The sequence below is a fragment of the Dermacentor silvarum genome, chromosome 4 (genome assembly GCF_013339745.2).
Source record: "Dermacentor silvarum isolate Dsil-2018 chromosome 4, BIME_Dsil_1.4, whole genome shotgun sequence".
NCBI classification, from domain to species: Eukaryota; Metazoa; Arthropoda; class Arachnida; order Ixodida; family Ixodidae; genus Dermacentor; species Dermacentor silvarum.
In genome coordinates, this window is record NC_051157.2 from 52,133,581 (window position 1) to 52,145,626 (window position 12,046).

General features: G+C 47.3%; 1 protein-coding gene across 1 annotated transcript in view; it reads left to right on the top strand.

Annotated features, from left to right (window-relative positions):
* LOC119450034 (E3 ubiquitin-protein ligase HERC2-like) overlaps nt 1-12,046 on the top strand; it is a 154,818-nt gene that overhangs the window by 40,193 nt on the left and 102,579 nt on the right. The window contains 3 exon segments of the mRNA XM_049665596.1: nt 4,826-4,995; nt 5,769-5,977; nt 10,657-10,812. Of these exon segments, the coding sequence (XP_049521553.1) occupies nt 4,826-4,995; nt 5,769-5,977; nt 10,657-10,812 (535 nt within the window).

Sequence of the window (12,046 nt, forward strand, 5' to 3'; positions counted from 1 at the left end):
CCTGCCAGTGGAGCCAACATCCTCCCACTGTGCAGCGGGCAGCTCAGCAGGCCTGCAGGCTGGATGGAGTTTCCTTCTTCCCACTGCTGATGAGCGGGCACGCGCACTCTCCCTGCTGTTGCTCAGCAGCACAGGTAGATCACCTCCTTTGAGCTCATTTATTGCCATATTTACACGAATAAATACAGTATTTACTTGCATAATGAATGCACATTTTCTTTGTGAAAAATATGTGCAAAGTTGGGGGGTGCATTCATTATGCGGGGTAAAACTTTGGGCGATTATTTTCCGGGGCCACCTCTAAAAGGGGGTTCCTCTGGTGGAAGCGGTCTCCCTTGGGAATGCATTGTCGTCGCTCCAATTCCATGCAACGTTCATCCCGAACACAACGTGGGTCGGAGGCGAGCCAGGGAAAATAGACTTATTTTCACCAAACTTGGGAAGTACTTCTGTTATAGTTTATTTCCACAATTACTCAATGAATCCACCATCCACAGCAATAACAGATTCAATTCGGCTTTGGAAATGGCGGCATGCATTGATCAGGTGGTCCTTAGAGATAGATGTTGGCCATTGAGTCAGCAATTGCAGCCTTCAGTGAGTCTTTTGTATTATGTGGCTGTTTGTTGGCCTCTCTCTCAACGATGCCCCAGACATACTAGTCGAGCGGATTTAAATCTGGAGATCTAGGAGGCCACAAGTTGTGAGTGATGTGGTCGTAGAAGTTATCAGCCAGCCACTCCTGGGTGATGCATGTGGTGTGGGCGGGAGCCGAATCTTGCTGAAAGACATAAGGTCTTCCTTTCAAAACAGTCTCTATTCAGGGCTTTACAATGGTGGCAATCACCTGCACGTTTGCGGCAGCATTAACGCGGAGTCCTTCTGCAAAAAAGTGTGGCAGCATGATGTCACCCTCGTTGTTAACGACGGCTAACACCATCACAGACGACGGAAATTTCGTGTGCATCACTGTAGGCACCTCATCAGCGCTTGTGCAAAGCCGCCTGTCATTACAGTAGTTCACTTTTTGGTCTTGGTCAAAGTTCTTTTCATACGAAAAAAACCAGAGCATTCCAGGCTCCTCGGGTTTCTTCATCTTGCTTAGCAAGCGCTTGGACCAGAGCAGACGATTCTCCCGAGTTTCGTCGGACATGAATTGCCCCCGTATCTGAAGTCCTTGTGCACAGCGAGTCTGACAGTCGACTCTGCGACTTGGAGCTCCTTTGCAATGGCCCGCATTGACTTCCCTGGGTCGTCACTCATGATGACTTGCAGCCGCCGGAGAAAATCAGGGATTCTGACGACATCTGACCGCTGTCTGGGCTTTTTCCTTTTCGCCACAGATGCCTCGTCACCGCCAGAACACATCAGTTCTGTCCGCACCTTGTAAACGAAAGACTTCGCTACGTTCAGAAAGGTGGGAATTTCCAAGTCGCTGTGGTGTGCAGCCAGGGCGACGAGGACTGCATGGTGTTTCATTTCCTGTGTCAACCTGTAGGCTTCCATCTTTGAACAAACTGCGCATTACGAATGATAAGGGGTAAACCAACAAGAAGCCACATGCCTAGATAGATGTGATGAGCCTGCTGGTGTCTATGGCGATAAGGAATAGTGTTCTCAAATACCTCGCGCACCTGGTATATACACACTCTGAACCACCTCCCGACGCAGTGTGCAAGTAGCAGTGGAAAAGTCGAAGGAAGAGGCAAAGAATGCTTTGCTTTGAAATTGAGCAGGCAGCGCTCCTGCTTTACCTAGATGAGGCTTCTTTATTTTTACCTTTAGCAGTTTCGCAGACTGCAGTAATGAGAGCAGTACAGATGACGTTGCCGACAGTGCCCCACTAGAGCCACTGCGTGAGGCTGATGTTGAGCCTGGGCTCAACGCTGCGGAGTTTTACTTGTCGTTTCAGTCCAACACTAAGGCACCGTTTAAACATGTCGGCACTGTTCGCTGCACGCTGGTTGATTCGTGCTTCAAGAGCAAAAAGCGAGAAGACACCACAGACCAATTCAAGCTATAAAAGAACTAACTTAAATTTCGTTCATTTTGACAATGTTTATTAATTTGACCGTTTGACTAATTCGACCAAATCTTAAGGTCCTGCAAGGGTTGGATTAATGCGAGTTGAATTATAATGCAAACTACAGTTATGGGAAGAGGTTTTAGCATAGTGTGATGCACTATCTGCTACAGCAGCAGGTGTGCTTATTTGACCACTTGCACCTGTGCAGGCATGCGCCGCTGTAGTGGACAGCTTATCACACTGTTCCAAAATGTTACAGCAGAAATGCGCAACGCTGCCCTGAGAGCAAATTCAGTCAATGTCCGATTTTTGGGACTCCCTAGGGACTGCGAGAACATCCGAAAAATCGGGCAGTCCGAATAGAGAATGCATGCCTTTTACTGCCCGCAAGGACTCAAATTGCCACAGACGCATGCCAGTGTACTTATTAAACTTATCGGTGCTCGTATTGTCACAGGAGATATTGGTTGCACGCGTGTGTAATTAATACATTCTGTGTTTCGTTACAGTGGGCCCTTACAATTCTTAGTATGCTTCACCGTGTAACATTGTTGTATTGCGGTGAAGCAAATTTCTGGGAATCGGCATTATGCCATGCTTGACTTTTGCTCTGCTTTCTACGCTTTGATGCCATCGGCGAGGATGACAGAGGCGGAGTCCGTGCCATTGCTGACAGTGGCAAATTCTTTTAATGAAAAAACATGGCACCAAACAGCAGGAACTTTAATTGGCAGTGAATGTCAAAGTAGTTAGGCCTATCATGTGAATTTTTGTGCAGCGCTCGCAATTAGGATGAATGATGAAGAAGAAAATACACGCAGGACAGCGCCTGTCCTGCATGTATTTTCCTCTTCGTCCTAATTGTGAGCGCTGCACAAAAATTCACCATGAGCGCTTACAAACTTGCTCAGTTTTCTATTCTAATGCAGTTAGGCCTAGCATTTCAGGGGTAGTGGCAGATCGGCGTGTGAGAGTGCTGGTTCGAGGTTGCAAGATAAGCAAAATTATGGCCTCGGTGGCTTCTTATAATGCCTTTTCGGACTCGCAATTAGGGTAAGAAGTCCGGAAAATATGACAGCGAAGGGTTTCGGCATTGGAAATTTCAGACGTTCTTATACATGGTTCTATGGGGTACATTGTAGTGCCACGAAGGCTTCTGCATAATCGGTCATGTCTGAAAAATCGGTTGTTGACTGTATGTGCATGCACAACAGGGCAGCTGCATTTCCACTCTGGTTTGCACATATCAGGTTGTGCGGACCTGCATTGTGGTAGTGGACCAGTACTTCGTATTGTGCCTGGCAGATGACTGTACGTAAGGCACATAGTGTCTACAATTTTGTGTCCACTATTTATAAAGTGCCCTGATGCTTGACTACACTGTTTTAATGATTTTCTTTCATTCCTCTCCAGGTTCTCAAGGGGCTGAAGCAGGCTTAACCCCTGGCAAACGGTTCATGACGGACTTGCTTGTAGGAAGTTTGATGGCAGATGGTGGCCTGGAGTCATCGCTGCAGACAGCAATAAAAGTTGAAATTCAAGACATTGAAGATGCAATGGTCAGTATGTATGGGGAACTAGGCATTCACATTATCAGTAAACTCTGAATTGTGTATGGAGTATTCGGTGGGACTGTCAGGTGGATTGTGGATTTTTCCTTTGAAACTGTGCACAGTGAAGCAAGGAAGCATTTCCTGCTTAATAAGTCTCAGCCCAACTGTGTTAAGGTGTAGCTGAACTTCTTCAACCCCTCTTTGTATGGACCTGCCATTTTGTCAGGGCACAGGTCATAAGACGATCAGCATCAAAACTGCATAGGGCTATAATTGGAAGTAGCACCCCCCTCCCCCCTCCTCCTCCCCCACAGTGCCTTATATGCAATGGAAGACTGCGTGCTGCCTCCCCAGTTTCCTCCCTTGCCTGCGTGAGATTCAGCCACCATCGTCAGCTCACCCTTGCATGCCTTCAGTCGCACATACAGCATACGGCGCACGGTGACCATGCTATCGCCCTTGGACTTTATATGGAACATCACAGAGATAGCGACGGCAGAAATGTGCCTGGATTGTCCATATAAATGCTATCACAATAAAAAGATGACAGGGAGCATGGTGTGGCTGGAGGTTAAAGAGGGAACCCTCTTGCTCAAGGAGTCATGGATGCTGCAGACAATTTCTTTTTAGTAGCTTCAAATTATGGAGATGCGAGGAGCAGGATTAAAGGAAAGCAGGCATTTTTTTTTTTTTTTTTGTAGTGCTAGTAGTGTGTGCTTCATGTTTGGCATACGCAATGTCCACTGCAATATGTACGGTATGTTCTAAATTCACAGCGTGCACAAAATTTCAGATTTCTTGTGGGGGATGTGATTTGCATTGGCCAAATTTAATTTAAGCAAGCTTCACTATAGTTCATGTGGGGCATACTATGGTTGAGTGAATTGCAGTCACTTGACTGAATTACAGACTTCACTGTAATGTTGGCTCATGTGATGCCAGGGTAATTAATTAATGCTTTGGATTATGATGCTGCTTAACATGGTGCTGCAGTCTGTTAAAGTAATTGTAATGCGAGTTACAGTTCCTAGGGAGTCAACAGCACATCTCTCTGCTTTGCTGAAAGTTATTAATAATGTGCGGGGTCTAGTATTCTGCCCATACTTGAAAACTGTATCCAAGAAGAATGGCCAGCGGTAAAACTTTATATTTATTGTTATAAGATGTGACTAAGTGAGCTTTAGTGAGTCTGTGTGATGCACATAAAATTGTGGAATGTCTATAAATCAGGCACCTTTAACTTCAGGAAAAGGAGACCATGCCGGACAGGCAGATTTCCAAGGAGATGACCAGCAGCGGAGAGCAGCTCATGTCGGACCAGGCGGTTTTGGAATCTGAGACAAAGAGGAGCCAAGTGGTTTCAGAAGATGCGTCAGCTGCAATTCCACTGCTGCACCTTGTCAAACAGCTGTTGAGGTAATATGCCATGCAATGATATACAGCATCATAAACTAGACTACTTTTGAAATAAATTGTTAGTGTGGTAGATTTCATAGCAGCATAGGTCCGCTAGATCTGGCAAGAATATTCCATGGTCTCTTTGCCACTGTGCCACATTACATTTTAACCTTTTTTAGGTTATTATATGTAAAAGGTGTTCTACCTTTTTCCTGTTCTCATTTCATTCTGGCCTACCCGTACGTGTCATCAGGGCACTTATTGATAATGCAAGCTTTACTTGCAGACTTATCTGGCAGGTACTTGCTTTTGTTGCTTTCATATTCATAACAATTATGTTACTCCCCTTAACCTTTATAATGCCTGCACGAAGGGAGCTCTGAGGGCTCAAGTACTATACTAGTGAGAATCTGCAACCACGAGTTGCAATATTCTTTATTTAGGAATCTAAGGTACTTGCTTTGTAAGATGTATGTTAACTCTACTTTAAAGGTACTACAAGGTGTTTCCTTTCTGTTTATGCTGAAGTAAATAGCCCTAACTGTTTTGAAACACGTAATTATGTAATGTATGATTAGATGGCATTCTTCAGGCCACAGGGAAGCATCCCAGTGAGCTTAAAGAACTTGTGTTAAGCAGATTTCATTGACATTCATATATTCGTAGTGTCTCCAAGAGTCAACAGTGACTCGACGGTACATAACAGAACAGAATTATGTAATTTGGGATCTTTTCCATTTGTGTTCTTCGCTTTATGTGGTATATCTGCTGTTCTGGTGCTTGTGGAACAGGAACACTGCTGTGCATACCATGGCAAAGCTGCAGAGCTTTTTTCCCGAGAATGCAAGTACTGGCGCTAAAATGGCTGGGTGCTCTCTGAAACTGAACCTTGACCAAAAGGAGCGTTCTCCATCACTGGATCTGCTACTGAGGTTCCAGAGGTTGCTGCTGGGCCAACTGTACCCTCGTGAGGAACAGGCTGGCTCCTCTTCAAGTCTTGGTATGTACTATTGACGTTTATTTGGCCTAAATTGCCGGTATGCTTGAAACTGAGAGCAACCATTTGCATTATGTGGACAGCAGAGTGATGGTGTAATTTAGATTGCTTTGAGAACTATGGCCACCAAATATGACAACACTTGATGTAACGACTGATTTGTTCTAGGTGAAGTAATGACTTCTGTGAATTTCTGCCACTTTAGTCATTGCATTTTTTTGTTAACCCACTGCACATAAAGCATGATTTCTGAAAGCTTGCTCGGCTTCTAGCGTGAAATTTCACTGCTCGCCAGTATCTGTAAGGTGGATGATTTTAAGCGAGAACTTGGGCGAGATTGCGCAAGTGTCTCGCTTTCCAAATGTTCGCTCTGCCTTCTACATCAACGAGTAGGTGGTGTTCTCCTAGCTAAGCAGACGATCACTGACGAAAGCGTGGCATCAGTGAATCACGAGAGTGCAAGCGAGCATTCGTTTAAGCTTGCACGATCTCGCCCCTGAAGACCATTGATGCCAAGTTGCGCTGCATGGTTGATACTGTCACGAGCGGCGATCCTGTGGTCGGTGCTTGGACGATGACGACGACGACGGGTGGTTTTTTTCTGGTGTGCACGCGCTCCCCTGAACGGTTGCTGCAGCGTTGTGCGCCTTACCCTGTAAATATATCCATTCTATATATATTCTCCCCGTAACATCTTTGGTGGAGGTGCGGGGTACGCTCGCTACAACACCGGGAACTGGATCTTCGCAGCGGACGGCGCGTTGCTGCCACCACAATGACCGACCAAGCAACCCAGTGTGACCAAGACCCGTCACCGGTCATTCTCTTGCACCCTCGTGATCCCGGGACATTCAACGGCACCAGCGGCGTGGACGTCGATGCATGGCTGGCAATGTATGAGCGCGTCAGCCGCACTAACAAGTGGGACCCGACCATAATGCTGGCGAATCTCATCTTCTATTTGCGGGGCACTGCACTACTCTGGTTCGAGACGCATGAGGCAGATCTGACGAGTTGGGACGTCTGTAAGCAGAAATTACGCGATCTATTTGGGAGACCTATCGCACGACAACTAGCGGCCAAGCAGGAGCTCGCAGTTCGTGCTCAGACGTCTACGGAGCCGTACATCTCGTATATTCAGGACGTGTTGTCTCTGTGCAACAAGGTCGACAAGGACATGCCTGAAGTGGACAAAGTGGGCCACGTACTGAAAGGCATAGCCGACGACGCATTCAATATGCTACTGTGTAAGAACTGCTCAACGGTGGAGTCGGTCATCGCTGAATGTCGTCGTTTTGAGCTGGCCAAAAGTCAACGTATCACTCACCGCTTCGACCGACTTCCTAATACGGCTGCCACGTCGTCCTGCGAAGGTTTAGCCACGCTTCGGCAAGCGCAAGCTCCAGAAAACGTCACCAGGATCGTCCGTCGAGAACTCGAGGCCATGGCACCCGTTACACCTCATGACGGTATGCAAAGCAACAACCTGGCTCCGATTTCGCTAATTCAGGCCGTGGTTCGCCAAGAGGTCGCGAATATGGGCATTTTACCCACCTTTGATAACGGTCATACTGCTACCAACCCGGTCGCCCCTGTCGTCGCTGCTGCAAGACCGAACACGACCTTCAGGCCACGTTATCGAAATCCAGCCGATTGGCGCACACCTGATGACCGGCCCATCTGCTTCACGTGCTCTCGGATTGGACACATCGCCCGCCATTGCCGCAGCCGCTGGCCCACGTCCTATCGCCCAAACACTTACAATCGCCCGGACCATGCACCATATGCCCCGTCGTTCCGTCCTGAGGCCTCAAGTGCTGAACATCCTCCTAGGGAAAACCGGATCAGCCGCTCACCATCGCCCCAGCGCCGTCAGTCCCGCTCGCCCCAACCTCGCCGCTCTCGGTCTCCCTTTGGCCGCCTCTCGGAAAACTAGCCAGTGCAGCCCCCGGAGGTGACGCTGCATTTACGACCCAGCCTGAAAATCCTCTGATTGTCCCTTATACCCGATGCAACCTTCTTGAAGTTCTGGTTGATGGTGTGGCAGTTACCGCTCTTGTTGATACCGGCGCACAAATTTCTGTAATGAGCTCGAGCCTCCGGCGCCGCCTCCAGAAAGTCCTGACGCCCGCGACTTCACCTACCGTCCGAGTAGCCGACGGGAGTACACCTGCCGTACTTGGAATGTGCACTGCACGCATCACTATTTCTGGTCGCCACACCTCTGTTCTTTTTGCTGTTCTAGAACAGTGCCCCCATGACCTCATCTTGGGAATCGACTTTCTGTCCACTCACGCTGCCCTTATCGACTGCTCCGCGGGCCTTCTCCGGCTAGAACTTCCTTCGTGCCCCGACAACGTTGATGCCGGCTCACCCCGGCTACGCTCCGTCGAGTTTCTTCGACTGCCTCCGCAAGCCGCATTATACGTCCAGCTGTCAGCCTTTCCGCCCCTACCCGACGGCGACTACGTTGCCTGCCCTATTCCTGAGGTCGCCATGACACGCAACGTCGCGCTACCCTATACGGTGGTGACAGTTAGAAACAACGGCACCGCCTTTCCCATCCTCAATTTTGGCTACTCGACGCAAGTTCTTCCTCGCGGCATATCACTCGCTCATCTGACCCCATTGGCCGGCCACACGGTTTCTGCCTTGACCACAGAACCTCCACCGGATTTTTCACCGCCGTCATCGCAGTCAGGTTCTTCCTGCGACCATTTCGCCCGCATGATATCAGGAGACCTCGCTCCGGCACAGTCCGCTGCCCTTCGCCGCGTGCTGGTTTCCTACCAGGATATCTTTGACTTTGGCGACCGTCCTTTGGGCCAGACTTCCGTCGTCACCCACCGCATTCATACCGGCGATGCGAGTCCTATTCACCGACGGCCTTACCGTGTGTGGCTTGTGACCACTGCCAGCGACGCAAGACTCCTGCCCTACTGCCTGCTGGCAGCCTTCAGCCCCTCGACATCCCTGATGAACCATTTTTCCGGGTGGGACTCGATCTTCTAGGGCCTTTTCCCATGTCAACCACTGGCAATAGATGGGTTGCAGTCGCTACTGACTACGCAACGCGGTACGCTGTTACATGAGCACTTCCCACCAGCTGTGCTACTGATGTAGCCGATTTCCTTCTTCACGACGTCATCCTGCGCCACGGTGCTCCTCGTCAGTTAATCACGGACCGCGGCCGCTGCTTCCTGTCTAAAGTGGTCGACGACATTCTTCGTTCTTGCAAGACCAATCACAAGTTCACCACTGCGTTCCATCCACAGACAAACGGCCTTACTGAACGCCTCAACCGTACTCTCACAGATATGCTTGCTATGTACGTGTCTGAGGACCACCGAGACTGGGACATTAACTTGCCTTTTGTGACCTTCGCCTACAACTCTTCTCGTCACGACACAGCTGGCTATTCACCTTTTTATGTACTGTTTGGCTACGACCCACCATTACCTATGGACACCATACTTCATGCTCACGCAGACACATCCTCTGCCTATGCTCGTAATGCTCTTGCCCGTGCTGACATCGCCCGTCAGGTTGCCCGCGATCGCTTGTCGGCTTCACAGGTCAAACAAAAATGTCTCTATGACCGCCGACACCGGGAGGTGAACTTCCCTCCAGGATCGCTCGTCTTGCTGTGGTTCCCGTCCCGTCGCGTTGGCCTATGCGAAAAACTTCTCTCCCGTTATGCTGGCCCTTACCGCGTCGTACGCAAAGTCACTAATGTGACCTATGAAATCGCTCCGCTAAATCCTACGTCGGCCTCTGCTACAATCGCGAGTGACATAGTCCATGTCTCGCGTCTAAAACCGTACCACTCTCAGCCCGGGCCCTAATTGCACCGGGACGGTGCTTCTGCCGCCGGCGGGTAATGTCACGAGCGGCGATCCTGTGGTCGGTGCTTGGACGATGACGACGACGACGACGGGTGGTTTTTTTCTGGTGTGCACGCACTCCCCTGAACGGTTGCTGCAGCGTTGTGCGCCTTACCCTGTAAATATATCCATTCTATATATATTCTCCCCGTAACAATACGAAACACACACGAAGCAAATAACACACAAAAAAGACAAGATGTTGCAGGAACTTGGTTGTTGTGGGCAACACAGGTGGTTCTAAATGGTGTTATGGCGGGCTTGAAATTATCACAGTACTGATATATCTTGTTGGTCTAGTCAGTGGACCATTACATTCACGCATTACTTGGACAAAGAGACAATGAGAAATATAGCACAATGCATTGCTGTGTCTTATCCATTTTCATTGTGTGACTTCATCTCTGTGCTGCTTTAGTGTCATCAAAATAAATGTACACCTTTGGAATTTTGTGAGCACACATAGTTCACACATATGTGAAGAACAAAATGTTCGAGGAAAACTAACGAAAGGTTGATACCACTGGCATGAGGTGGTAGTCACTGCCCATGCAATGAAACAGTTTTTTTTAGGGAACATCACAGTGCTGCTGAGACAAATATTACATTGCAGCTTTCTATTAAGCCTAACGTAGTGTGTGTGAATGTGGCTGTCCTTGGCTATGTTTTAATTCATAGTGCTTTTTCCACAGGCATGTTAGCTGGACTGTCTGAGATGTCACAGTGATGATTGGTTTTGTAATGCTCACAACACATTTATTGGTGGCAGCATACTATATCTTATCATTCCTTTTACAGATACTGAAACCTGTGGGGCTGCATCACTTCTTTGGAAGTATGTGAGCCTTGTTGCTTGCCATGTGGAAGACATCCTCTCTGTTGCTTCGGTCCTTGGCTCACTTTCGCCACACCACTTTGCACTTGCTGCTTCCATCCTTGAGCAAGAACTTACAGGTTTGGGAGCTTGTGTATCATGTGCATTTTACCACTCTTCTAATGCAGCGTGCATTGCTGCATTTCACTTGTGTTACTCGTTATATTGCTATTTCTCACTGACAGAAATGCTGACCTAAGCCCTCGCAGGGTCTAAGCTCTGAAAGGCAACAGGACTCTGGAATTATTTTTTACATGTTACATTTTGCAAGATTTGTGAATACTGTGTGTGTGTTGACATATAATTAAATTGTACTATTCGTGATGCATATCATTGAAATGTGAATTTGTATCCAGCACATTTCACTATTTCCATGGGCAAAGAATTGTCTACTTTGGTCAAATCCAGTTATGATGGTTCCACTTATGACAAATGTTTGTTATTACGGTGTGATCGTCACAATTTTTATGTCACTGACAGCACAATGTGCTGAGTAGAATGAGGGCATGCAAACTAGTAACTAATTTAAGGGGGGGGCGCTGCTTTTTGAAGCTGAAAATTGGGCCAAACATCTTTTCATGTCCTTTTGCTCTAGGCTGGTGTAAAGCATTTATTTTTCCTTGATTGGACTCCGGGATCATCCTTGATGGATTTAGCCATTGCCGTAATTACCATCTACATGTCGTGAATTGTGTTTCATTGTTATCTTAAAACAGCATTACTGATGATGTCACTGTTTGGAAGTGATGATATCTCTGGTTCTACTTATCCTATCCTAATAATTATTTTTGTCAGAGAGGTGCACAATTGGGAAAGTGTAGTAGGCATATAATATGAAATAATAATAATAATTATTATTATTACACAAATTTTCATAAAGTAATCATTTGTCCTGGGGGTTACTATGGGTTCTTACTTTAAAAAGTTTGACATGCAGTAACTTTGGCTCAAATTAGTCTAGAGCATTCTGTCTTGTAGCATTGCGAACTCTGATCATTCATAATGTTTGCATTTCTATATTTATTACACGATATATAGTTTAGTAAATAGGTCACCTCCAAGCAAGTTATGCAAAAAACTTTTATTTATTTTTTCATTTCTAGGAAGTTGTTTACTCTGCAAGAAAATTGATTAATTTTTGAAGCACCGGGTCACCTCTTAAAATGAAAGTACTACTAGCCCCCTTTCGCTCGTCCAGAAGATTGACATATATCGTCAGTGCACCCAATTTCCTCCTCCTTTCTTTTTTCTTTCAGTTTTCACTTTTCATTTGCCCACCATATATGGCCAAGAGCATGACAGAGAATGGGGCAA